The sequence below is a fragment of the Accipiter gentilis genome, chromosome 8 (assembly GCF_929443795.1).
Source record: "Accipiter gentilis chromosome 8, bAccGen1.1, whole genome shotgun sequence".
In the NCBI taxonomy this organism is placed as follows: domain Eukaryota; kingdom Metazoa; phylum Chordata; class Aves; order Accipitriformes; family Accipitridae; genus Astur; species Astur gentilis.
Window position 1 is genome coordinate 25,630,807 of NC_064887.1, and position 27,850 is coordinate 25,658,656.

The 27,850-nt window shown below is 37.4% G+C and overlaps 2 protein-coding genes across 4 annotated transcripts; one reads left to right on the plus strand and one right to left on the minus strand.

Moving 5' to 3' along the window:
* Positions 1-350: 350 nt before the first annotated feature.
* On the plus strand, positions 351-14,926 carry FNDC7 (fibronectin type III domain containing 7). Of its 3 annotated transcripts, none has more exons than XM_049807126.1 (14): positions 351-573; positions 1,017-1,035; positions 2,109-2,366; positions 4,180-4,434; positions 5,148-5,408; positions 5,916-6,173; positions 7,614-7,868; positions 8,579-8,836; positions 9,258-9,512; positions 10,421-10,675; positions 11,273-11,533; positions 12,147-12,176; positions 12,726-12,792; positions 13,263-14,926. In XM_049807126.1, the coding sequence occupies exons 1-13, from the start codon at positions 511-513 to the stop codon at positions 12,764-12,766; spliced, it is 2,469 nt and encodes an 822-aa protein (XP_049663083.1). In that variant the 5' UTR covers positions 351-510; the 3' UTR covers positions 12,767-12,792; positions 13,263-14,926. The 3 variants fall into 3 exon arrangements, with proteins under 3 accessions (XP_049663083.1, XP_049663084.1, XP_049663085.1); XM_049807127.1 differs by having other exon boundaries at positions 13,319-14,926; XM_049807128.1 differs by having other exon boundaries at positions 11,273-11,416.
* Positions 14,927-15,733: 807 nt separating this feature from the next.
* PRPF38B (pre-mRNA processing factor 38B) lies at positions 15,734-27,773 on the minus strand. The gene is made up of 6 exons (XM_049807152.1): positions 27,368-27,773; positions 23,832-23,900; positions 23,390-23,541; positions 23,246-23,306; positions 20,444-20,667; positions 15,734-20,174 (listed from the first exon to the last, which is right to left on the minus strand). The coding sequence occupies exons 1-6, from the start codon at positions 27,650-27,652 to the stop codon at positions 19,322-19,324; spliced, it is 1,644 nt and encodes a 547-aa protein (XP_049663109.1). The 5' UTR covers positions 27,653-27,773; the 3' UTR covers positions 15,734-19,321.
* Positions 27,774-27,850: the final 77 nt, after the last annotated feature.

Sequence of the window (27,850 nt, forward strand, 5' to 3'; positions counted from 1 at the left end):
AGTTGGTACAAATATGAAGAAATTGGAGGAAAATTTCTCTTTCCACAGCGCGAAGCATGAGGAAGAGTGGTTCCCAGTCAGTATGGTGGTGTTCCGTTCAAAGGGGACTACTACAACGAGGGCATCATTCCTGACGGAAAAAAAAGGTCCTTGTAAGTGACAAAAATGCAATAGATAATAGCTGAACAGCAAATTTCGAATTCACATTGGGCTTAATTATTTTTGAATCTTGTATAAGCAATACAGAAACTGCATCTTGTAACAGAAGGGAAGAAGAACCACCACCCGCCTGCCTAAAAGTTTGATGCTATGTCGGACTCATTTCACCACGGTTTTGGTAACCACTGGCAGGCTGTAGTCCAGCAGGGAGGAGGGCCTAACCTAATGCAACCTCCTCTCGTCCCAGGGAGTAAACCTGTAGTGACAGCACTGCTGCAAAATATTCCTGACCACAGCAGGGATCAGCCTCAGCTCATCCCCATGTGAAGGCTGGAACAAAGTTCTGACAAGATGCGCAGTGCAAAAAGTAAATCATTAATATTTATTGGACTGCTTTTCAACTGCCTGGAAATGGTGAGTGCAACTCATTTGCTTTAAAACTATTTTCAAGAATGGTATTTTACTCTCTGTAAAAGTAAACTAAAAGTTAGGGTGGAGACTGCCTGACACCCACTTCTACATTCATACCTTGTTACTATTACACTTTTGCAGTTCGCAAGTGACTGAAAAATAAAATAATATATTATATTAGGACCCAAGGTCTTTTGAAGTCTGTCAACAACAGAAAACTGGATCGGTAGGCAGATTCAGAAAGGAAAATCAGCCTACCTGTACTAGGTCTCCTTGGTTGCACGAACTTTCCATGCTTAAAGAATCTGAGCAAATACATTGTATCAGTAAGATGTGTTAAAAAATGTAGTATTTTAGGTTGTTGTGAGTAACATCATTAGTTTTTTAAGTTTCCAAATAAAATATTTCACTTTGTATTTCTAATTTTTTTACATCTTCCTTTTCAGATCTTTTCAGCGAACGCAGGTAAATCTTCAAAATGGTATTTTGGTTTCGCCTGATTATTTTTTGAATGGGTCTGAATAGAACACACAGATGTGTGATTTCTGGCAAAACGTTCTGTATGTTCTAGTAGCTTTATAAACAAAAATTGTTTTCAAGTTTGATTCAGCTTTAAAAAAATCTATGTTGATATCTTTATAAATTTTAAACCTCATTTTTAGGAGTCCCAATTCTGTCAGACACTTGCACAAAGATTCTGACGGACCACTTATGCCTTGACACTAACATGGACCAGAGAGAACACTCAGCTGGACAAATTGTGCTGTTCATTACCTACATAACTGTGCTACAAATAGGTTTCAAACTGTTGCATATTTGCACTCAAATAGTTGTTGTATCTTTTAATTTAAAAACAAACAAATAAACAAACAACCCACCCCCCCCAAAATGAAAAACCACACCAGAGGAAGCATGATCTCCTAAGTGCAAATATTTCCAATGTTTTACAACATTTTATACTTTCATTAATCTTGTTTTTTTGTGCCTACAGCTATTACTGCCTTAAATGTGAATACTGACTAGTTTAAAATATGAGGAATGCAAGATTACAAGAAATGCTTTCAGAATTTATTCATTCTGTGGTGATAGTACATGTTCCTTCATATACTGCACTGTCAAGAGTCTTAAATGCTCAATCATTGCAGACATGTTGTTGCATGGATACTTATGGTAGCATATTCTTTTCATGATTTCCAAAACGAGCATTTGATCCTATTCATGTGTGGAATACTTTTGACACTAGCTGTATATTCACATACGGATTATACCCGGTATTTTTTTAATAATTAGACTACAGCATAAGGGAATTTTAAGAACAATAGCCGTCATCACAACATGGTATTATGAGAGCAAGCAGCAGTTATTACAGTAATTAATGGATTACAAAAGTGACCTCCAAATTCTGTTGAATGCCAATCATCTGAAAATTAGGTCACGTAGATGCTTGATAAAACACTGAACAATCTTCTTGGCAAGACCTGACTAAATTCAAGAATGACTGAAATGTTTTTTTGGTAATGATTTTATTTTTTTTTTAGGTTTCTCTATGTCTGTATACAATGTGACATCACAAAGCATTTATCTCAGATGGCCCAAGTTTTCAGGAGCCTCTTCTTACAGAGTCACAGCTACAGCTGTGAATACTGTAGGCCATTCATTACTGGCTCGTTTTAGTGATGTTATGCTTAAAGGAACTCTAACTTCATTAATTCCCAATACTATTTATGCTATACAAGCAGAAGCCATTGACAAGAATGGAATTATTCTTGCAGAAACACAGATTATGCAGTCAACAGGTTAGTAAGAGAAACTTTGTGAAGTATAATTTCCATTGACCTCTGTAGGACTGGGATTTTATCCTTGATGTTTCATTGTACTGGTAGGGAATAGCTGCCGTTCCTGTTGAAGCCTTTTGCTGGTTCTCCTACTGAGTTCAATATTAGCATAAGGAGCTCCTTTTCCCCTCTGCTTTTTTTTAATATATATGTTTCCCTGACCTGCCATGCACAGCTTCCTCAGACTGCAGCTTTCCAAATCACCTGCCCTTCAGTACAAATGCAGAAGTGAGACTGCATACATTTTTCAGTACTGATGCTGGTATTTTTGTTTCATTCACAAAAGGACTCATAGCATATAAGTCATTGATGGATATTGAAGAAGAATCTATATGAACAGAAGTGCTCTTTTATTTCTTCACCAAAATGTAATTGAAAAAATATTCTGTTGAAATGCTCTTTTTAAAATAATTTAAGTGATAATTTTTAGAAAGAGCCATTATTTTTCCAGTAGAATTTGTTTCTTATAAAAGTAATTATTACAAAAAAAATTGAAAATAAAAAAGTAGCAGTGTTTACTCTGGTAAGTATATAAAAACCTCTATTGCTAGCTTAGTTATGGAAGAACAGATATTAATGATCAATGTTCTGTAATTTATTTCTGATATAGATCATGTGCTATATATTCTCTGTTAGGCAAGGAACTCCCTTAGACTTGCATAAGGATTTCCTACACAGAAATTTTTATGAATTGTTACTAAAGACAGTATTTTAGAAGGAAAAAAAAATCATAGTGCAATAGCTTGCTCCAAGATCACAAAAGACACACCTGCAAATGTTCCATAGGCATGGTCATATAGAATATATGTTATGATTTTCACAAGTGGGGCAAAAGAGGATGTCTGACTATAGCTGAATAAGAAATTGCTTGGGACTGAGAGCAGACATAATGCTCAGGAGTTGTATAACCATGTATAATACTTGAAGGGGTCTCTGAAATCCCAACTTAGCTGCCTTGCTATAAATAAGTTTGCCTCAAGGCGCATACTTTTGTCCCAAATAATTTTTCATTCCTTTTCTTAATTTTAGAGGGGATATACATTCATTTTATCTTGTTTCCTCTTCTAGTGAGTTTTTTGCAGCATTGCAATATATGGACTTGCTTTACATGTGCTGATTCTAGTCTGAAAATCCTGATTACTGAACATAAATTACTTGTGATTAAGAAATACACCCTCTGTAGTTACTTTGTGACTTTTGCAGTACACAAGAGCTCTTTCTGAATGCCCTGCAGCATAGAATAATAGAAAAGCATTTAATTGCAATATTTGATGTGTCATGTTATTGTATATCTAAGTAGATCTGCTCTGAGGAGGGGGTTGGATAAGATGACTTCCCATGGTCCAAACTAAATTATTGTATGTTGCTCTGATATAGAAATGCCTGTGATTCGGCATCCTATTTCAGACTGCTTTGTATAAACATCCACTTCTTTGTGTATATTGCTTTCTATAAATATCCAGTATAGTTAACTGGCTATAGAGCAAGACAAAAAAAGAGACCTCTCAGTGCAACCTAATAATGGTCATTTTTAACAGTGATTTCAAGAGTACTAGAATATTTTTATTGAAAGCTGAAAGTTGGTCTAGAATATCTCAAGACTGTGTATTTTTTTAATGTTCACTTAAACTTCATTTAACTTAAATTTTAAACATTCGTACAAAGTGTAGGCCATTTGTCCTACACTTTGTTTTTGTGAAGTGCTCAGAGCAATTAGCATTTCACAGGGCTGAGTTCCCCAGCTTCAGTATGTCTATCGTTATTTCCATTTCAGCTCCAGACATACCTGTTATTGACAAAGCTTATTCAAAACTTAGCAACAGTATCACAGTGGAATGGAGAGCAGTACCTGGGGCTACTAGTTATCTGCTGACTGCACAAGATGGAGATTCCTTCATTGAAACTGTAGTTACAAATTCTCCAGGCACATTGACAGGACTGAAACCTGCCACCTTGTACAGAGTCACTATCAGATCCATAAATTCAGGAGGAAAAAGCCAGCCTTCACCTTTCAGAAAAGCAAAAACAGGTGGACTTTCAACTTCTTATTTCAAATTTTGTAATGTTATTATAATATAAAGCATTCATGCAAGCTTTTTTTTTTTTTTTAATTTGAATAGAAAACAAACAGTATAGCCCAGGCATGTACTAGTACTGAATTATTATAATCTTGTATTTTAAATTGTATTGATCACATTCTCCTTTCAGATTTTGAGGACTATAATTCAGCCATCTGACTTAATGACCAGGACAAGAGTCTGAATTAATGGTTTACTTCATGACAGTACTGTTTAATAGGAAGTTTTACTAGAATTTGTATGAATATATATTTTTTTATTTTTAAAAATTCAAATTTTATTTTAACAAAAGAAGTAACTTGAGGGAATGGAAGAAATTAAGAAACAGCTAACAGTATAAAATAATAAGACAATTTAAATCTTAGAGGACAGGAAATGCAGCATCTTCTTGGTGATTTTCATTCTTCAACACATTCAACCTTTCATACTTTGTGTATGAATTATATTTATTTTACAAAACCTGTAATATCATAATGGATGCACCAAATCAGTTTCCATATTTATTCTGTCAGTCTTACATTAATTTACTTTTCTGGTTTTGTTGTCGCTGAAATTGTCTCTCAGAGTTTGGTGATTGTTGTTTCTGTGTATTCATTTCAAATTTGGCCCTTTCAAACAGCATTACTGAAAAACAAAAAGCTTAAATGGTGTTCTTTCTCAACAGTCCTGGCTGCTCCAATTCTGTCTGTTAGTTCTCCAAGTTGTGACTCCATTGCAGTAAGCTGGAAAGCTGTGTATATGGCAGCTGGATTCTCTGTGTCCCTCATGAGATCAGATGGTTTGGGCAGAATGCTGAAGGAGAATACCACCAATACGTCCTTGATATTTACAAATCTAGATCCAGGAACTCTATATACTATCAAGGCATATGCCTGGAATGTCAATGGGATACCTGGAGATGATTTCACATACAACCAAAGAACAAGTAAGAAATGTTCTTTTCTGAAACCAAGTAAGCATTAAAAAAAAGATATACCAGGAAGTATTTATGTGTATGCATGATTGTGTTATGTTTTTCAAAGATACATTGGGTAAATTTTCAGATCATATAATTTTTACCCTATCTCAAAGTTCATGAAATCTCAGATGACATGGCTATGTTTAATGAATATTACTGAGGCAAAGATACCATTAACTACCACTGAAGTTGTAGCTAGGACAGGCCTGGGTAGTGATTACACAAGCTTAGACTGATTTGAGGATTTTTCTAACTGTGAGAAGCAAATATTCAAATAAGGCAAGGAGTTTCAACAGAAAGCTTTCTGATGGTGTACAACTAGAACTATTTCTTTAAAAAATTGTCACTTTAATATGAATGAGGGTAAGGTCTGCACCATGAAAATTGTATTTAGTTTGCAAGTTATGAAAAAAGATCATGTCTGTCGGCCATATGTTAAGTTGTATTTATGTGTTCCAAACTGATATACCGTAGGTCCTAATGCACCAGCGGATGTTCAAGTAGCTTTTAATAGTGGTACCTTAAGAGCTATTGTTTCTTGGATGCCAACAGAAGGAGCTCTAACTTACAGTGTGACAGCCTCCAGTGGGCTCTTGAAACTGAAGTGTAACACATCTTCTGCCTCCTGCATGGTGCCATCACTCCAATGCAGCTCTGAATATTATGTTTCTGTCACAGCATACAATGATGCTGGATCCAGTAACCCTACTGATGCAGTAAGCTTAAAAACTAGTATGTGTCATTGATCCTTATACAGTTTGTTGCATTTTAACATGTATGTCTTTAATTTCAAATGTAGATTAGTCCCTTACAATTCACAAGTGGTTCTCAAATAGTTATTTCTGCTTCTGAACTTCGTGCATGAACTGTGCCATGTACCTTTCTATTTCAGGGATAATAGCCTAAACTTTCTTCATATTTCTGTGAGAAGAACATGCAATGGTGTATATATTGTTGGCTGAACCAGTAAGCCTCTGGTTTTTAACTCTTAGCAGAAGTAACTGTTCTAAAGTCAATTTTCTGAGTGTAAAACAAATGTAAGGAATAACAGATCTGTCCTACTGTGTCAGGTCTGTCACAAATCAATTGGGAGAAAGAAATTGGTGAGGAAATAGCATTAAGGACTGGCCCTAGGCTGATCACTAGCTGTTCTAGGCTAAATTTAGTTGTTATTTAGAAAGGAGGTCAACAAAGCTAGAGTAGCACCACTATACTAAAATAAGACACTGTCACAGATCATTCTTGGGTAGCAGCTTTGTCAGGACAAAAGGTTGCTTGTTTCAACTACTTAGCACCACTGCCATGGTTATTGCTTCCTGACCTGTTCAGTGAACTGCCCATGTAAACAAAACGTAAACCATTTTAGTTATTATGCGCTACCTTAAAAACACATTATTTACTTAATTATTTGATGTAACCTGCTTCATTTTGACTTCTCACTCATACAAGTTAGAGATCATCCATGTGAGCAACTCAGAGGTGGATCTAACAGGATGAGAGGGTAAACAAGAGCCAACTTTTAAGCTGTGGGCTGTAATCTTCTCAGCCAACATTGCTTCAGCTAGATCATGTATATTCATTCTAATAGCAACAAGCTAAACTTTTTGAACTAGAAAGAAAGGAAATGTTATTTAAGCAAAAGCCATGGGGTTTGCAGTTTAATGTGACATTTTGGGATGCCACCAGGAAGGAAACCTGAGCAAAGGACAGCTCTATTCAGACACAGCCAGTGAGTTTCATACCAATATATAATGGGTTTTCACATAAAGGCTTTTGGATGCCAACTGCTATTCAAGCTAGTATTCTGATTGTCATCCAAAACTACTATTTGTGAGCACAGACTGTGCCAGTTCCTTTTGAATTACTGCCTGGTGCCACTGTTTTTCTTCACAGGGGCTCCTTAAGCAGATCTCTTTTCAGTAAAAACATGAAGGTAGCATCTATTTTGGTCTGTAAAAATCATACTCTCTTTTCATCTAAATGTAAGTAGCATCCTCTGTAAAGGCAGATGACTTGCTGTTTTCTTGAACAAGACAGAACAACTGTTCAAGCTGAGTAGAATAATTCTATATATTCCTGATTTTCCTTTATTCCCTAAAAGTATAACTTCAATAAAAATATTCTGATTACAATTTTTTTTTTTCTAAATGTTTTTTTTTTTTTTCCCCCCAGTTCCTTGTGCACCGGTAAATATATCAATTGAAGAGGATGAACCTGGCCACTTGTTGGTATCATGGTCTAGCGTCAATTTTGGTCATTATTATGTGGTTTTTGTGAAGAGTGATGATGGCTTGGAAGTGCACTGCAACACATCACATACTCAATGCCATTTCCAGTCGGACTGTGGCTTCACTTATTTCATTAGTGTCTTTGCATATAACAAGGCAGGGCAGAGTCCTCTAGGCGATGTATTGAATTACAGTACTGGTAAGTAGCAATGTATTCTTGCAAATTCATTTTGGATCCTTTAACTGTGTTTATGGTAAGCTGTTTGACATTTTTTATTGGAAGTTAATGACTTAAAGTTCTATTTTTATTCAATTTTTGGCCAAAACACACAAAGGTTGGCAGAGAAAAAGAACCATTTCACGCTGCAGTTGAATTCAACTTGCATAGTCGAGTGCTACAAACATGCTTACAAACTTGAAAATAGTTTAACAATTCACAATCATCATTCAAGGACATAGGAATAACACACAGTCCTGGCATAACATTTGAACTCTGGTCTTGGGTTTTGGTTTGGGTTTTTTTTTTCTGTTGCCTTAGGAAGGGTGTACCCAAGTCTTAGACTTCCTCATAGAGAGTTATCTCATTTGGAAAATGAAAAAATACCGAGTTCAATGGGAAATTGTTTAGAGTTATTTAACCTCTAGATGCTCTGAAATTTTAAATCAAGGATATACATCATTCCTACATCTTACCTATACATTAGAACGCCCTCTGTAGATTTGGAAGGAGGGGTACTGGATTAATTCAGTAAGAAGCAAGCCTGGGACTAATGAGACCGTTTGCATAGCACCGGTCGCCTTCGGAGACTTAAGCCACGAAGCGCACAGACGAACGAAACGAGGCTTTGGGGTTTCGTGCCGGCTTTCAGGTCGCGTTCAAGCCTCCCTCTCTGCTTTGTCTGTCCCCAGCGCCTTGTTGCCCCAGCGACTTCAGGGCGGTGCTCGTGGCGAGCGACACCGTGGAGGTCACCTGGGCTCCTGTCCGAGGTGCTGAAATGTACGAAACGAGAGCCCTGGGCGGGAGCGGCGTGGTGCGCTGCAACGACACCGCCACGGCCTGCACCCTGTCGGCTCTGCCGTGCAACACCCGCTATAATATCGCGGTTTATTCTTTCAGCGAGGCCAGGGGCAGCAACACGTCGTGTGCATCCAAGTACGTGGCAACAGGTATTATGAGCGTTCTTATTTTCCTTTAGCAGCAGGAATGATTAGTTAGATGCTGCAGTGATTCATGGATGAAAAGCATTACTGGAGTGCTACGTTACTGTAACTGATAAAAAAAAAAAAATACTGGAAGTCTTTAAACATATACTGCAAGCAGGGAGCTAGAAACAGACTTGGACTGAAAGCTTCTGATGGCTCCAAGTTTTTGAAAACCAATTTACAATTCATCTCTGGTTTTGTATGCGGAATCCTTCTGTTGCCTGTTCTGTCACAAGTTCTAAATTCTCACCAGGAGTAAACATCTACAGATCATATACTTTTCCAAAGTAGTTTGTCAGTTCTAACTGGACCTTAATTTTCATGTGTAACTTACATAGTATGCATAAACAATCTGTTTAAATACTGTTAATATGAAATATTTCAGCTCCCTGCAGTCCTGAAATTAAAAGTATCTCAAAGGAGGCTCTTTCTGAGATCAGTGTGCACTGGCAATCTAACAATGAAGAAGCTACATATATTGTCACTGCTAGAGGAGAGGCTGGACTCTGGCATTGCACAAGCTCTGGAAATTCCTGTACCCTAATTCATCTTCCCTGCGGATCTGCTTTCTCTGTCAGTGCTATAGCAAGATCACCAGCAGGACAGAGCTTACCAAGCTACAGTGTCCCTTTAGAGACAGGTAGGTGGGACTTGTATATAATGGAAAATATTTAGCAGCATAATATTAAAATGGTTCTATCTCTCTTTATGTTTTTGGCTTGGGTTTGGTTTTTTTTTTAATTACAATGTGTGCATATTATATTGTCTATTGCTGGATGCTAGCTGTCCTCTGCTTAAACATGTATGTATCTTTGTGTGTGTGAGAAGGAAGGATTGCTTGGCACTTGCCTCATACTGAGAAGTCTTAGTGCAACAAATCATCATCTGGCACAGCTAACTAAAATATAACACCATAATCCACTAATGTAAAGCATAACTTCCTTATCAGCATTTTGACGTTTAATATTACCAGGAAAGGCAATGAGATGATGTCCATGTCAACAAATAAACAGCATGAAGAACAGATTAAAGCACATCCCACCCACCATTCCTGCTATTAATTTGCTAGCAGAGTTTTGTCCTGTACCACTTACCTAGACAATGTCCAGACACAGTTCAGAGATTAATGTACACCAGGATTTATTTTTCACAGGCAGTTTGGAGGAAGACACTTTAAACAGAGACAGAGCTGGACTGAGCTATATGACTTGAGGGGCAGAGATGGACCCTGCTTAATTAAACTACAGATGTACCTTGATATTGTGATGACAAATTTTAGTAATTTTTAGTATCTTGTTGAACAATCATCTTCTTATAATTCCAGGGTTATAGCTCACTGTTCCAGGCAAATTGAACTTTTATTGTTTATTAGAAGCTTGACAGAATAGACAAGTATTTTTCAGCATGTTAATGTTGGCCTGAAAAGCATGCATGTCTTCATTCCTTTGCTCTTGGTCATGTACTATTCTTGTTGCAACCCCCCCAAATACCTTCCATTTTCCAAGTACAAACCAGAATTGACTTCTCTATTTTTTTGTTCTTTTTAAGCTCCTTGTTGCCCTAACGACCTGATACTAACTCAAGTGACACAGTCTGTAACAAATATCAGCTGGTCTGTTGGGATGGGTGCACAGACATACGTAACAACACTGGAGTCCCCAAAAGGACAGGCAAAGTGTCACACTCTTCAAAACTACTGTCTCCTGGGATGCATCACATGTGGCACCAGCTATACAGTATCTCTGAAAGCAATCAGTGAAACGGGTTTGACATCCAGTTGCACATATCAAGGATATTCCTCCAGTATGTAAATTGTAAATGCAATTGGGAAAAAAAAGACTCAATATACAACTTACTTTGTATAGTGTTCCTCTCATATAAATAGTGCAGCTGAAATTCTGTACACAGTTAATACACTTCCAGTTCCCTCTTTTAAATAAATGCACTTTGAATTATTTTCACATATCATTTGAACCCTGTTCAAATCATTTGAACTGATTTGAATCAGTTGGCCATATAAAGAAGTTTTTATAACATTGCTCCAGAACCAATTTTTAAATTTAAATTATGCTACAGCATAGTTAAATTTTAGAGACCACAAAAAGACTCTGGGCACTCTAAGATAGCCCTGGTGCCTCCATAGTCAGGAGAGAGCAACAATATTCCAACCTGTAAAACAATGGCTGAATTCCAGCTCCATAATAAGAGTCTGATAGAACGTTTTCTTCCCCGGTTCAGTTCAAGAATTATTTTGGCTTTCTGTGAAATAATAATTTCTCATGGAAATGCTGGTATCTGGTGTGATAGTAATCATATCAACTGGTTTAAAATGCACTCTAGGAATTTGTAATGTATTGCGGGTTCACAAAATTTGCTTATTAATGTTTCTTATTTTATTAGGTGCTTGCTGCCCTTCTGGGGTGAAGCTATATAGACTCGGCAATAATGGTATCAGGGTATACTGGCGAGCTTCTGATGAAACGATAAACTACAATACTGATTTACATGGCTCAAAAGGCAATTTCACCTGTACCCCTAGCTCAGGTCTAAGTCACTGCGATATCACTGAGATACCTTGTGGGGATGTCTACACAGTGGTAGTATCTCCAGTTACTGATAAAGGGCCGAATCTTACATTTTGTCCTAAAAAAATATATTCAGGTAAAAATTAAATTTCTTTGAATGATGTATTTTTGTCCATGCATGCTAGATGGTTAGAATGTAATCCTAAGTAATGTAAGTAAAGGTGGCATGGAATAGAACTTTTCTATTCTACTGTGAATTCCAGAGTAAACTTTATGGGTGCTATCTTGCAGTATCTGTGACGGGAACTTCACAGGAGCCTTTTGGCACTGGGCATGCTTATCTACATAGGTGCCTCTTAACTAGATCACCCATAACCTGGTGAATACAGATAAGTTAATTTTCAGTTGGGAGGCCAGTAGTGGTTAGAATACAGAAGCAAATGAATGAGGATTTTTAATTGTTTTGTTTTCTAATTTGTTTTATAGAATTACTGGTTTTGAATAAAGAAACAAATCAAGAACTTCTATGAACCACTCCTAAGCACATTTTTAAAGTAAAAATTGTTTAAAAGACTAGTAATTCCCTTGGGATTCCTTTCCCAAGGCAGAAATTTAATCCATTATAAAACTAGTGCTATCTGATGGTATTGCATAGTTGGATAGCATGGACTACATTCTACAGAATACTAACATTTTCCAGCTTACAAACTGACACCTAATATTTATACTACTGTTTCATGTCATTTCAGTAACCTGTTCTGGAAGCTCTGTTGGAATGGGTAAGAGCACACAGTACATTCATTCCAAATCCATGATGTTTGTAAAACATGTTAGCATCATGTAACTCCAAATAAGATGCAAATAATATATATATATTCGATAGTCAACACTTGTGTTAGTGTTATGCAGGTTTGTCTCACCCCCCATCTTATAATGTATAATTTAAAAAAAAACAAAAAAACTTACCTATATTGTGGCCCGTATACCATCATGCATTCTTCACTGTCACAATATTTACTATTTATCTGATAGCACGTATTAAAAGGCAGGCTTATCTTTTTATAGCCTCACCATATCCCATTACAAATTAAACTAGGTCGCACTTCTGATTTTTATTTTAAAAAAAGTAAAAAAAAAAAAAAAAAAGTGTGGCTTACCTCAACCTGTTCACCTTATTTCTTCTGAGGTTTCAACAGGATAGTCGTGTGCTTTATTTGCCTATGTAAACTGCTAGAAACAACTTCAAAAGCAGCCACTGAAACAAACATTTCTCAAGACAGCTGCTTTTCTGTAAGTGAAATTGTCTTAATTTCTGAATTCCGTTATAGTGATTTATAGAGGAAAGAGCAATGCAGAACAACGTATCTAGATGAAAACTCTGGTTCAGATAAGGAGGTAAGTTATGAGTCATAATTCAGATTAGAATGTGTTAATAAAACTTTTCCTGCTGCTTAAATTTTTGTGATTGGAGAGCCAAGCTTCACTACTCCTGTATATCCTAAATATAACTGGTTTGTTAAAATCCATCATATTTACCTCAGAAACCTCATGTTGTCTACTCCTACTATCAATACTGATTTGTCCTCTCCTCCATTTACAATAAACTACTCTTTCACTTCATTAAGACTTTTCTAATACTATACTATAGTTCCCCAGAAAAGCCCTCAACATCCAAACAGATCAAGATACTCTTTGGCACTCATTTGCTTTCTCTCTCTGCTAGCTAAATTTGCTCATTCTCCAACAAAAACACTGGTGTTCTGGACTATTTACTGCCCTTGTCTCAAAAGTGTGGCAAGAAGTCACTGCCCCCCCCCCCCCCCCCCAAGGTTGATAATTTCTTCTTTGCTGCCGTTCTCCTACAGCTATCCTGGACGTTAAGGTTGTTGGTAACACCATTGTCCCTAAATGATCTTCTCAGTTTTTCTTTCCCTGAAGCTGGAAGGATGACATCTTAACTGCAACAGTCACAGCTGCTTGAGGACTGGGAGGAGGGAAGCTGAACAGCTAGCCATATCTGAGATCTAATCCAGGACATCAAATTTGAGCTGACAGACATCTCTGTAATCTTTAATTGTAATTTTCCCTGTAAAGCAATCACTTTTAAAGCTCTTCCAAGACAGTTATTAATCAGTAGGTATGTTCTAGACCTAATGTATCAATGAAATAGTAAAGGCTGAAATAAACAGAGTGAAATTTAACTCCTTAAAAAAAAAGCAGCAGTTTAGGTGCACTCAATTCAAAGTAGCTTGAAGTGTAATCAAGTATTCTAAGGCTAATTAATTTTAATTTAAATTTCAGGAAACGTTTCTTCCTTTACAGTTTTGAGAGGTGACTCATGAGGGTAAACATGATGTCCTCTTCACATCAACTACCTTGTTTTGCTTTGTGGCTAATGGAAGAACTGACAGTTATTAAAATTTTAATTTCCCATTTTTCAGAAAAAGCAGAACCTTTTCTGATACTCCACAGTGGTTACTTTTGCAGCCAACATAGAAAGCAAAGTTCAAGTTCAGGGGTTCTACATACACAAAAAGTAAAACAATTACTCAAAGATATCTTACAAAAACAGTCTTCAGAAGCTTAATGTATAAAGGTTACCAAAGGCAACAGGATTTTTAACACTATTTTCAGCTTATAAAATAGACACCATGCATTCCAAAAGTTTCCTTTCTTTAGAGAACACAGTTGTACTGGGTATCTCAGTCACTGCTTCTGATCATTTGCACAAAATAATCTCATGGGAATCTCACTCTTCAATAAATGGATTGCAGATGGCCCAAGAACTACATGTTGCTTCTTAGAACATGATCCACATTTATAGGAAACATTATTTAAAAGTGCCCAGCATTACTTAATAAAAAGTTGGGTTTATTTCTCATTTAATTTGAAAAAAAACCAAAATTAAGAATGTAAAAATAAGTATTCTTCACGACTTTCTTCCTCAAGGGTTTTATTTAAATATTTTTTCTTCACAGTCATCATTGTCAAATACTGTCACCAAAGCTTAAGTGTTTAACTGGATTTTCAGAAGTCTAAAGCAATCAGTTTCTTTTCAAATCAAATTCAAGCCACAGTTTTCTTCTTTTCATATAAACAATTCAGATATTTCCATGCTCTAACAGTAATTGTAATGTATTTTAAGCAATTATAAACTGTTGGTGTATTTTTCCTCCATTCTTCCTGGCATACAGCCATTGACATCTCAAAATTACACACTACAACCTTGACAATGCTGTAGTACTATTTTCATCAGCTCCTCTCATTTTCATGATTGAAAACAAGAAGTGTAATTGTAACAGAACATACTATTTGCATGTGTTAAAAAAAAAAAAAAAAAGGTGCTGAAGGGGAGTCAAGATTCCAAGGAAAACTACATTGATTCAGCTCAAAATAGTTAGAAGATGTAGACAGTTTACCAAAACAAGGAGGAAAAGCAACACAACCAAACCAAGCCAGATCCACACCTCCTGCTGTGGTGGTATATACATTGCAGGTGTTGTTACTCAGGTATTAGACATTATCTAATAATAATTAACACTACCAGTATGTGAAATGTAACTGGTACTCACCGAGATGATTGAAAAACTTTAGTCGGGATCAGTTTCAGGTTCTCTCCAGATTGAGGCAAATGCTTTTTTATGGGTCACGTTGACTTGTTTTAAGATCACAGGAAAGGACAATTAGATGTAGTGTTTTCATAGATGTGGTTTCTATACTGTTTACTAGTATGACGGTCTGGTCTTCATGAAGCAAAAAAAGCAACCAGCCAAACAAACCCCAAAATAACAAAAAACCCCCCCAAACTCCAAGCAACCCAATCCCAAAAACCTCTTAAAAGAAAAACTTGAGAATCAAGAAAATTCCTGTTGAAGACCCAGAGGTAGGCAGCATATTGCTATGCTAAGTAAAATTAATGCTTTCAGAACAGTATCTGTGAATATCACAGATACCACTTATACTAACGAATTAGGTGATTAAAAACACCTAGGTTATTTCGTGATAGATGCCTTCACTAATGCTTACTTAATAAAAAAAATCAGTTAAATAATTTTAAAGATGTATTAGTTGCAATTACATGAAGATGAACCCTTGCAAAAAAATTCATATTGTTCCAAAAAGAAACTATTTGTAATTGTATTTGACACAGAAGCAATAGCTCAAAACTTAGGCTGTTTTCAGTCCAGTAAAGAAAGTGGCAAAACTCTATCCTTCAGTTGGTTTCAGATTTGACCCAAAATTGCTGAGATTTAAGAAGTGTTCTCCTATATCCAACTATTGTTGGGCAAAAGAAAAAAAAAAAAAAAGCAAAAAAAAAAAAAAAAGCAGCACACTACAACTACATTGCAAAACCTCAAGAGTGGCATTTAAATGGTGTTTTACCCTGCTTAAGACCGGGTGGATATCTCCTGTATGTAAAGTTACGTGCAATTCATAGCAGTGCAGAAAGGGCTCAAACATCTACCAGAACCAGTAGAAATCCTCTAATTCTTTCAGGTTCCCTTTAAGAGATCCTGGCTATTTATATACTGTCTTTGAGTCAGTGCAGTGCTATTCAGCTGTCAATAACAGAAGTATGAGCTCAGTCATGTTTCTTCACCAACGTATAAATTAAAGTGTAAAAGACATAGGTATGCCTGATGTACTACATACCCCCCAACATGACTGGATAAATTGCCCTGCCATTCAAGTTACCTTTTTCAATACAAATAGATAATCAAACTGCCAATCCTATTATGTTTAAAAGTCAGACACATACAAGTCCTTTTGTACTGACACTAATTATCTGCATAGTTAGGTGACAGTAAGTAGATATGAATCTCTGGGCCCAAGACTTACCCCTGCCTTAAAATAAAAGAATGCCAGTTTGCTACTTCTTAAGATCTGAAATACTGTTCACCAATTGAGTAGTATCTTCAAAAGAAAAAAAAAAAAGTAAAAACAAGTAGAGGTGTGTTTCTCAAATTAGTATTATTAGTCCAGATAAGTACTTATCATTGGAGCCACAGCAAATTTCAAAGAGAGATTAGGCTTCAAGAGGAATGACCATCGCAGCTAAGTAACTGCAGAAACATGGCACACTGGAAACTTCAGATTCATAGCGCTTGGTTTGTTGTGCTTTTACCCTGAGAAGTGAAGACTAACTGCACAGGCTCTGTCAGACAGAAGCTCTGCAACCATACTTCCTGAGAAAACTCTCACCGTACCTCTGATGAGAATTGGCAGAAGTTTTCTTCTAAGAACTGCAAGCCAAATGTCCACTGCAGCTGTACTGCTCGCAACTGCATCAGACCAGTCAGCACTGGAGACTCTACCGTTACCATTTCTGACCAGAGCTGGTTTGTGGTTCTGTGGATCTGTTCCTTCTCGTTTCATGGAAGATCACATGAAATAAAGTGGTGTCAGAAAGACAAAAAGGAATTCAAGAGAGTCCCTGGATCCAAACCCAAGAGCTGCAAGATACTAAATCCCAGTAAACAACTTAAGACGGGTTTCTTGGTTTACATCATTTTCATGGGTCTTGGTCAGTCATGAATATTGTGCTATCCATTACACTGCTAGCTCAACTACATAATCTGGATCAAATTAAATCCAAAAGTCAGAGAGGACTATTTATCAAAAAACAAAAGCAAAGTCCTCAAATTACTGCACTTGCAAGAGATACTGGCATGGGCCAGTCTTTGCACAAGCTGTATCAAAATGTTCACCTATCTTCATTATAACCAGGTGGTACTCTCCACTTTCAGATCAAAAATCGTTTCTCAAATATCTGGATTTTGCCTGCAAATAAACCATTTTTCACTGTATTTCCCAACAATGGCAGAGGAGGAGCCCTGAAGGAACAACTGCAAATCAGTAATCCATTTTCTCTGCCAGAACCCTGGCCTTGCAGCCTCTCTGCCCAAGAACATACTTGTTCCAGAAACTCATAGGCTAAAGGTTAAAAGCTAACAAGAAATATTCTAGTGGCAAATATGGTAAAAGTTCTCCTCATTGTTTTGACAGAATCTGTGCAATCCCCTGGCAGACTGCAATGACAGTTCTAATAATCTACTAGCCGAGGAATTTCTTAAATGGCCAAAAGTTTTTCTCCCATGTTAAATGAGAGGTCACTATTTTAGTACTACACTGCAATGGAATGAACTTGTTGAAGCTTAAGCTTTGTTTCAAGGTCGGATTTAAAATCAGGCATCAAAAATATAAGCAGACAATACCTGAACAACCCCAGTATTAAAAGATTTTTAATACTAATGATCACAGTGACAAAGGAAAGACTAACAATTCAGAAAAAAAAATAAGAGCAGGGAGGAAGAAAAAATTGAGTTTGTTATTTTTGCTTCTTTGAATATTATAGTGAAGTGTATTGTTAGAAATTCAAGCACTGTTTGTTTTCTCCTCGAGGTTTAAAAAAATATCCAAATATTTAAATATCATGCCTAGATGACCTGCATCACACAGAAGCAAAAAAGGCACAAATATCAATGTATTTCTATCTTCAGGTCACTTCATGATCATGAATGAGTCACACTTAATGTTCTTCCTATTTTTGGGCTGCTGCATTTCTTTGTTAGCCACATCTTCCTTATTAGATACTTATTACATAAAATCCCTTATTCATACGAAGTGTCGCTTAGTCTGAAAAGGAAACGTGGAGGAACCCAAACACTCTTCAATGAACATGCAGGGAAAGGCTGACACCCAATACAAAGGAATTAATTGAGAGTTTATTCCAGATGGTTCTCCTCACTTAGTATACAAGTCATCAGAATAATCTATCAAATAGACTTGGACTTTAATGATATGATTTTCTTCTATAATGCGTTTTGGTTTTTGCTTCTAACAACCTTTTTAAAAAAAAATCTGCCAGATGAAATGTTCAGCACAAACTGCAATCCTTACTATTTGTAGAAAATATGACTTAAAAAAGGACACTATTGGGTAATTCTTATTTTAAATGTTTACACTTATAAAAATGCTTTGGAAGCTTGAAACTGAAATCCTTTGTAATAATTTTCTTCTTCCTACCTCCCTCTTCCCAACTTAAATGCCTTTATTAGCCCAGGATTATCATAAATGACAGAGTGCAGCTGCTGATTAAAAACATTAAAAGACCACAAATGGATAAATTGTGTTTAAAAAAAAAGAGGAAGCTTACATGGATTTTTTTCAAACAAATAAAATGCATAGATGGCTACGGTACTCATCCGTCAACCTTTACAGTGTCCGCTTGAGGTAGCCTTTCTAAAGAATTACTAAACAACCCCCAACATAATCTAAATCTTTTCATCAAAACCACTATCTCCTTGAAAGTCCACTCTCAATTTCACACCAGTGGTGATCAACAACATAATACATTTTAAAAGCTTTTGAAAAAACAGCAGGTACAGTGGACACAAGTATTAAGTTCTAAATCTGCAGCCCTCAATGTACATTGTATGCACATAAATATCTCAGCTATAATACACATTCAAGATTCATCCCTAAAAGCCATACTATTATGTAAAGCACAGCCATGCTAACTTCAGGATACAAACCATAATTCCACGTCTACAAAATGAAAGTAGAATTAGTGGCAGTTTATTGCCTCATACAAATTTAACCAACATGGCAACCATGCCAAAGGAATTAAAACATTTTCAGGACGTATGTACAGACTGTACATTTCAGAAACATCTGAACAATAAAAATGCAAGAACAATCTCTGCATTACGAATTAACTAAACAAATGGTTTGAAACCGTCAATGCATTGAATGGGTTTACAAAGGCACTTCCCTACCCAAAATAGGAAATGACAATCTGCAGCCTAGAGGGAGGTTGGAGAAGAGTGCTCATCAACTACTGCACAATCTCAACTTTAAGAAAAAATAAGCAGGATTTAATCAAACATTTATAGGATTCAATGTGATCCACTTCTGAAAGAGTTCACACAGTCTCATCTTTGTTTTTATGTTGCTTTTCTTGGCTCTCTCGTTCCGTACTTTGGCTCCTTCGACGATCATGTTTGTCCGAATGGTCCTTGCTATCACTGTGATCATGTTTGTGGGAACGTTCTTTGCTTCTGCTACGCTTTCTAGGTTTTTCTTTGCTGGGACTGTGGTCTCGTTTTCTGGACTTCTCAACACTATCTGTTCTTCCTCTGCTTCTGCTTCTACTTCGTTTATTTGACTTCTCTTTACTTTCATTTTTGTGTTTACTTGATTTCTCTTTACTCCTGCTTCTGCTGCGCTTACCTGTATTCTTACTTCGGCTCCTACTCCTATGCTTTCTTTCCCGGCTTCGACTTCTACTATGTTTTCTCTCTTTTTTGGAATCCCTCTTGTCATCCCGGTGTTTCTTGTCATCCTTGTCATCCTTGTGTCTTCTCTCTTCTATATCACCCTTACTTTTCCGTTCTTTTGATCTTTCTCTAGATCGATCTTTTTCCCTCTCACTACCTCTTTCCTTATCATAATCTCGCTCTTTTTTACGGCTCCGTTCATTTTCTTTCTCTCGCTCCCTATCCCTGTCTCTTCTATCTCCTTTCCTGTCACGACTTCGACTACGGCTTCTGTATCTGTCCCTGCTTCTGCTTCGCCTCCGTTCTAGGGTGCGATCAGTACTTCGAGATCTCCGCCTTTCTTTTTCTCTCTCCTTAGCTTCACGTTCTAATCTCTGCCGTTCTCTTTCTCTTTCTAGCTCTCTATCAAAGCTAGATGATCCATGGCCTTCCCGATGATGACTTCTGCTTCTGGATCTTCTGGGAGACCTCCTGGGACTGATGGATCGTCTTGGAGACCTTTTAAAATAAATATAATTCAATATGAAACACAACCTTTTCAAGTTAAGGGACCCTCTTTGCTTTCTAATTTATACTTTAGGTACATAGTCTATATTTAATCTTAAATACCATCTGATTATTTTAATCTATTAGCATCCATCAACTGTTTTGCCTGTTGCCTTAAAATCTCTCTCAGTGAAAAGACACCACATTTCTGGCAATAAGTTCATTTAATGTTGGTAATAAGTTCATTTTAACGTTCATTTTCAAAATAACGTGTATATGACCTTGAACGTCTACGTTCTGCATGCCGTTCTATTTCTTCCATTCCCTCCTTGCCATCTTTCTTGATTTTTCTAGGTCTGCTTTTAATTTGCTGGTCAATGGTTTTCTGGACTGGCACAGGAATTCTTGGAAACAATGTGGAAAACCATTCAAGCTTAGTGAGGAAGGAACGAAGCATCTCCCCGATGGTCATAACACAACCCCCACCTGCCTTCACATCCAGGTCCTACAAAATACAAGCAAAAAATATCCTGATGGTCAAAAATATTCTCTATTGATTTAAAAAAAAAAAATGCTGCTACATTACTGCCCTATGGAAGTCTCATGATTATGAAAGTTTACTTGTCTCATATTCTAATACATTTCCTTAGAAAAATTCAAACTCTGCACCCTTTGGATTTGGCAGTATGTTACAGATAGGGAATGGGACTTAATACATATGCATGCAGGCACATACTAATCCTGCAGCCATCTGGATGGTAAGGGACTGTCAATGAAGAGATTAACGTGAAATCCCCTTACACAGTCTGGTTACATGGTATGATCTTGTATTTTATTTAAATGCCACAAAGTTGAGAAGTCCTCTCAAACTACATTTAATACTCCATTTTGTGGATGTACAACTGCGTACCATCATACCCAACCCTGTGGCCTAAATCATTTAAGAACTACATCATTGCCTATCTAAAAATGATCACAGAAAAACCTCTAGTACAAAATGGCATCCTAACAGAATTGGAAGCAATAGCAAACCAACTGCCATGAAGCAGTGAGGTTTCTAATTTAGAAATATGTAAAAAAATAAATAAATGAACAAATAATTGGAAACGCATAATCCATGATGACCATTGTCTCTGAAAAGGGTCATTACCGCATGAAGGCCTTCTTGCTATGCCCTCTCACAGCTCAGGACATGTTAGTCAGCTATTGTCAGTCCCAAACCTATAGTGCAAGCACACAAGGAAAGTGAGATTTGTTATCTAAACAGGAAGAGAAAATCTAAATGTAAAACTGCTTGCACTCACACACATTTAAGTGTTCAGATATACAGTTTTTCCAAATATAATCGCTGCAGAGATCTAAAGAAGAAAAAAAGGAGTTAAACGTAGCACCTGGAGAGTACGTACAGTTAAACAAAATAAACATAAGAAGCATTTTGAAAAGTAACTCTGTATCCTGGGAAGTTTTTCACAGCAGCATGACAAAAGATGAACTGCTTCCACATATTTAAGAACTGGAGAAAAAAAAATCCTGTAGGTTTACATAATTCCATATATATAAATTTGCTTCATCCTACTGAGCTTGACCAGGACTGGTAAGAAATTTAAGACAAGCAGCCCCAAGCACTTTTTCCTACATAGCACAAAGCTACTGAAAGCAGCTGGGAAAGAAACACTAACTGCAAAAATATACTGGGATATTTTAAACAACAATAAACAAATATATGCTGATAACCAGTTATCTGCAAGAACTGAAATGTATAAACCAAAAAAGGTGCTTAGAATAATGAACCAGTTAAAACCTGCACAATGTATCACACTTGTGATCGCTTCATTGTCCTGGGAATCAAGCTGTTTGTGGGACCCTGAAAATGAAGCCACCCCAATCCTCCTACTAAGTTACAATGCAACATTGCAGAGGAGTTCATATTAACTAGCACCACCTGGGGGGGGAAGCAGGATATCACAGCAATGCAATCAAGATTTAAATTTGTTTTCATTTTTGTTGCAAACAAACAATAACACTGGTTTACCTGAAATAACAGCTGTTTCCTTTGCACAGTGTTTTTGATACTTAGCATGAAAGAAGCTGTTTAAAATAAATACACTGCATTGCAGTCACATACAAGCATAATTAACGCTATTTTTAATATGAGTATTTGGACATCATTTGCAACTACAACATTTGAAATTTCTTGGAGTAGATGCCTACTGTCACACTGAAGAGGGCAAGTGATCCTTCCTGTTCCATTCTTAAATCTAGGATGTGATTTAAAACCTGCTCAATAAATACAAATTGCAACAATATGTAGTAGACTGTATATTCAACTTCATAGGCCAAGAAAGTATCACCCACCAACTCCTACTCCATTCCTCCCAGACAGTAAATCAGGACTATGATTCCAAAGGTATTCTCCTATCTGACTGCGTAATAATGCAGCCTCTTCACTGAACTTCTTCAGTTAGCAACTTATGTTTCTTTTTTTGCCCCATTAGCAAAGACCTTAAGGTTACTAGAAACAATGACACCTTATGCAGTAATTAGGCTGTTTGTTTCTCCTCTGAAGAAATCCTGGGTTTACTTATTCCAGGACATGAATAATAACCACAGAGATTTTTAGTAGTATTTTTCAAGGTGAATGTTGGTTTCTACTATGTACTTCCTACTCTTCCATGTAAGCACCAATTCCCCCTATCCCAGGAATAAATGCAAAATACAAATTTAGCACTATCAAGACTTACTATACCTCGCTCAAAAAGAATTCTTTTTCTAAAAACTCCACAGAAGTCACACTCATACAGCCTGCTGTCTACATTCTGCTTTAATAAACCTGTTTCACATGAGTTTGCAGTACTTGACACAGTAACATCGTAACCAATGGAAAAGTCTATTAAATCTTTGAAATCTAAGAAAAATTACCTGGGTCCCACCTCAGACCTGCTTCCTGCACTAATTAACGAAATTACCAGAACATAACATTACAACATTCGAACTACAGAAAACCTTATCAAACAATGTTTAAACCTAACGTAGTAACATGAAAAGAAACAAAAGAAAACAAATTATTACCCTCGCCGACATACCTCTTCATCATCAAGAAAGGATTCAAACCAGTCCCATAGATCTGTAGGTGGTTGTGTGTACCTTCAAGTACAAAAAGAATGTAATATTTTAATACAGTTTCCTGTATATTAAATTAGCCATTAGTTGATTATATTGATACTTACCTAATATACATAAATCCAAGAGCCCTAATATATGGAGAGTCTGTATGAGTTATAAGGCCCATCACTTGCTTACGAGTGAGTTTCAGTGTAAATAATTTGTAGAGCAGACAAAAGGCAGTAGACACAATTCCTCCAGTTCCAACACCACGCACCTTTCAAAAGAAAAAACGTTAGGTGACAACACAGGAAGTCACAAAGACATTATTCCAAATCTGCAAAAGAATATGAGAACTAACACTAGATTAAATCTACAAACGGAGCTACATGGAAAAAGTAACACTACTTGGATTCACAGCTCTGGAAGCAAGGGGAATATATCAACTCTTTGTAATAAATAATTTCACATCTAGGGACTGAGCCAACATACAAGCAAGTTTTAGCTACACTTGCAAAATTTATTTACCAGACAGAAAAATTTAAGAAGGCACGTACTTCTACTTACCCCTCCACACATCCCTGTCTGGCCTGCTGTTTTCCTGCTCCCCTTTTCCCATGGTTCAACATGCGTAACCTGAAAAGGTGGAGGGTGGGAAGATAGAAAATGACAGTTACAACCTCCATAATGTTTAGCAGCCTGTACAAACCTAATTTTAAACAACGGATATGCTAAATCAATCTTAAGTACCTTGTCTTCTGCTAGAAAATTCAAGATCAAGCCTGCTTTGCCATTAAAGCAACGCATTTGGCCTTTTTAATTACCACATTAAGTAATTATACCCAAAATCACAGATGATGATTTAAAAAAAAAAACCCAAAAACCCACCAATGGAAGCATCCATGCTTACTGTATACTCCACATACTTTCAACTACTTTATGACTAAACCCCATCATTACTATCTTCTACAGTGACTAAACAACTACCTTTATTTAAATTGTCTCTTAACAAGTTTAGTGATACCTACTGATGACAGCTACAGAAGTCAAAATCTACAGTCTCATATTCATAAATCTCATTTATGCAGTGAGCTTAGCTAGAGATCTCTTTTGAGTATCACAATTAGGACAAAAGAAAAATGTCTATAAAGTGTAGTATTTTAATCTAAAAAGCAGTGTTTTTTCTTGTTTAACTGCTGTGATGTTCTTAGATAAAATGTTCCTAAGTACGAGTGAAGCTTGCCTAATTCAAATCTTTTGAGATGCATTCACAGATAAGTGCACGAACATAGTTAACCAACACCATTCCTTAAATTTGACAGTAAGAGTCATGAACAAGTTAAGAACCATAAAACTGCCTAAGCTACATTTGAAATTGTGAAATTCAGAGAAGTAACATCTGGCTCTATAAACAAGTATATTTCCTAAACATGTCAACTTAAAAAAATAAGCAAAAACAAGACAAAAATGATAGAATGGTGTTGTACTGGACTGGGGCTAAGAGTTTGTGGCCAAGTTGTACTGTAGTTCACAAATTAAAATTCTTTAACAATACATGAAACAAAATTAATTATGCACACAATCACACGAAACCAGAGATATACTAACAGCTAACGTTGCTGAATTGTTGGGTTTTTTGTTTTTGTTTTACAGTTGCTGTCTTATCCAAACAGGAAACATGAGAGATGCCAATACCGTAGAACACAAAATCCACTATGACTTTCTGTATTATTAGCATCATATGAGAAGTTCACAAATACTACATAAATAATACTGCACATCCTTCTGATTACTTATGGTTTTGCCTCTCACAGGAACTGAAGAGTATTTTTTAGTCAAAGGATCAAGTATGACACTATGACAATAGTAGTCTTCAATTTTTTTTAATTACAGTTACATTTATTGGCCACAATCAATATAAACATGCTGGTTTTGACAGATACCAATAAAAAAACCCCAAAGCCTTGAAAACAATACTTATTTCAGAAAAAAGCATTTGAAGTTTTGATCCTACAAAGACTACTGCATACAGTTAACTTCTTGGAAGCATACAGATTAAATGAAGTTGAGGACATGCATGTGGTGCTTAGTACCAGGGATAAAGAAAGAAGAAGTCACCCACTTCACGGATATGGAACTGAAACAGAAGACCAGAACTGCAAGTGAATTAATTTAAATATCTAGACAGAATCCATATCTTCAAGCCTTCAAGTCCCTATCACTAACTGCCTGTGTGACTTAAGATCATCTTTCCTGAGAATCCAGAACCCAGCATTCTTCAATTTTTTAAATGAGACACATATTTCAGTTCCCAAAGACAAATACTCTTGAAAATACGCTTGCTATGGTGGATATCACGCTCATTAAAACAAACAAACAAAAAAAACCCAACAGCAATTGTTCAACACTTTTCATGAATCTTAAAACACGAACAGAATACAAATCTTAGTATCAGTGAAGTACCTTAATCATCAGGTTATCTCCTCCCTCACATCTATTAGTCATGGTTAAGTAAGGGGCTGAGTTATCTCTTTATTTAGCATGCAGTTTTGAGTCAGAATAACTGTCAAGTTCAGTAAGCAAACTTTATTTACATTGGATTAATAAGTAGATATTTAATGGCACGTCAAAATTCTTCCCCAATTTAAAATTAAACCACTTAAGGAATGAAACACTGAGACAATCAAATGAACTATTTGACCTATTGCAGTTGAGCTCTACCAATACTAAGAAGACAAATCACATCAAATATTTTTTACTACATCTGAAAGGGTCCATGTAAAATAAAGCAAGCTCTCAAATTTTCTTAAAATATGTTTCCTCAATAAATTTTTCAGCTCTTGTCATCACTTGCAAAAATAAACTTTGCTGCTTTCCATTCTGATGGATTTGAGTGAATAGATGGATAGAATTAATTATTTCTGTCTTATTTGCCACAAATGGTAAATTAACCAAAGAGAAGCTTTGTCTACAATCTATGTTACTCTGAGTATTAGGAGAATTAAGTAGTCCGCTCCAAATGACAGAGCGCAAGCTGAGAAATGCTGTCATTAAGTGGAAAAACAGTAGAACTGTCTTCATAAGTACGTGCAAACAATGCAAAAAATCTCTAAATACTTCTGTGGAGTTGTTTTTCACAACTATGGTGCCCTAAGTAACTTGACTTGCCCTGGTTAAATGAGACAAAAAGGCTACCTTTTCTTTCTTTATAATATCAAAGTATATTAACACCTACTTAAGTGACACAGTAACATCATGAAATAGAATCTATTCACTGGAGACAAATATCTCAATAACCACCACAGTACAGCTGACTGAAGACAGCAGCCTGAATTACCTAAGTTTTGCTCTCATTATCAGAACAAAGAATGTGGCTGTGTTGATGAGCATTAATTATGCATACCTCTACCTGGGAGACTGGCTTGATGGAAGCCTCGCTGCAAAACTGATTCAATCCTGCTAACAAAACAAGAACTGAGACATGGGTGCACTGATACAGTTCAGTTACCTCCCCAGCACATCCTACCTATCGCCGAGAGAAGCACTAAAATGAACTAGTTTTTGACTGGGTATGGAGGGGGGGGAAGGCCCCTAACCTCTGAGGAAGAAGGCCACATGCAAACTCCTGTCGAAATCACCTACAGTCACCACCATACCTTTTGCGCAGTTACACGGCGTGTCGGCAACTCCTAGGCTGCAGGGAGGGCTTGTCTCTAGAAGTGGCATGCAGATCGGGTCCCCTCCCCACTCTCTCCGACTGAGAGCGCAGTCCTTAGACGGCCATTTCATCCCCGCTGCCCTGGCTCTCACGCTGCCCAGTTCAGAACTAACTTACAACTCCGTAACTCCAATCCCGACGCGAAACACGTTTCTTTTGTAAGAGAAAGAAGGCAGCACCTCGGATGCACCCAGCTAAGCACTAAAAACGAGGTTTGCTCCCATCCCTTACCGCGAGGTACGGGGCAGGAAGACCAGAGAGAGAATCCGCAGGCTGCAATCAAAGCCTTCCCCCTTCAAAAACCCCAGCCACCGGGCGCCTCGGGACAGGCGCCAGCAGAGCCCCGAGGAGTCGGCGGCGCCCAGGGCGCGGCCCGCAGGCTCACCTTGAAGTAGATCTCATCCACCACTTCATGGTAAGTCTTGAGCTCGTACAGCTGCACCTTGAAGTAGGGCGACGAGAGGATGTTGGTGAGGATCATGGGGTTCAGGTTCATGGTCTTCTCATTCCCCCACAGCGGCAGCACGTTGCCCTGCTTGCCTGAGGCCGCCGGCTTGGGGGCTCCGCTCTGCAGCTGCTGCTGGGCCGGCGGGACGGCGCCAGGCTGGTGCTGGGCCGCCTGCTGCCCCTGGCAGTTCCCGGCACCGACGGCGGGGCTGTTGTTGGCCATGGCGGCTCGGGGCCCGGAGCGGGGCGGCGGCACGCGGCCTGCAAGGCGGACGAGCGGCCGCGCCACACCAGAGCGCGGGCTGCCGGGCCGGGCGCTGCCTCCGCCAACTGCTGACAAGATGGCGGACTCCGCGGAAGTGACGGCTTCGCCTTCCGGGGCCGAGTCGACCAATCCCCGCGGGGGACCGCGGCGGCGCAA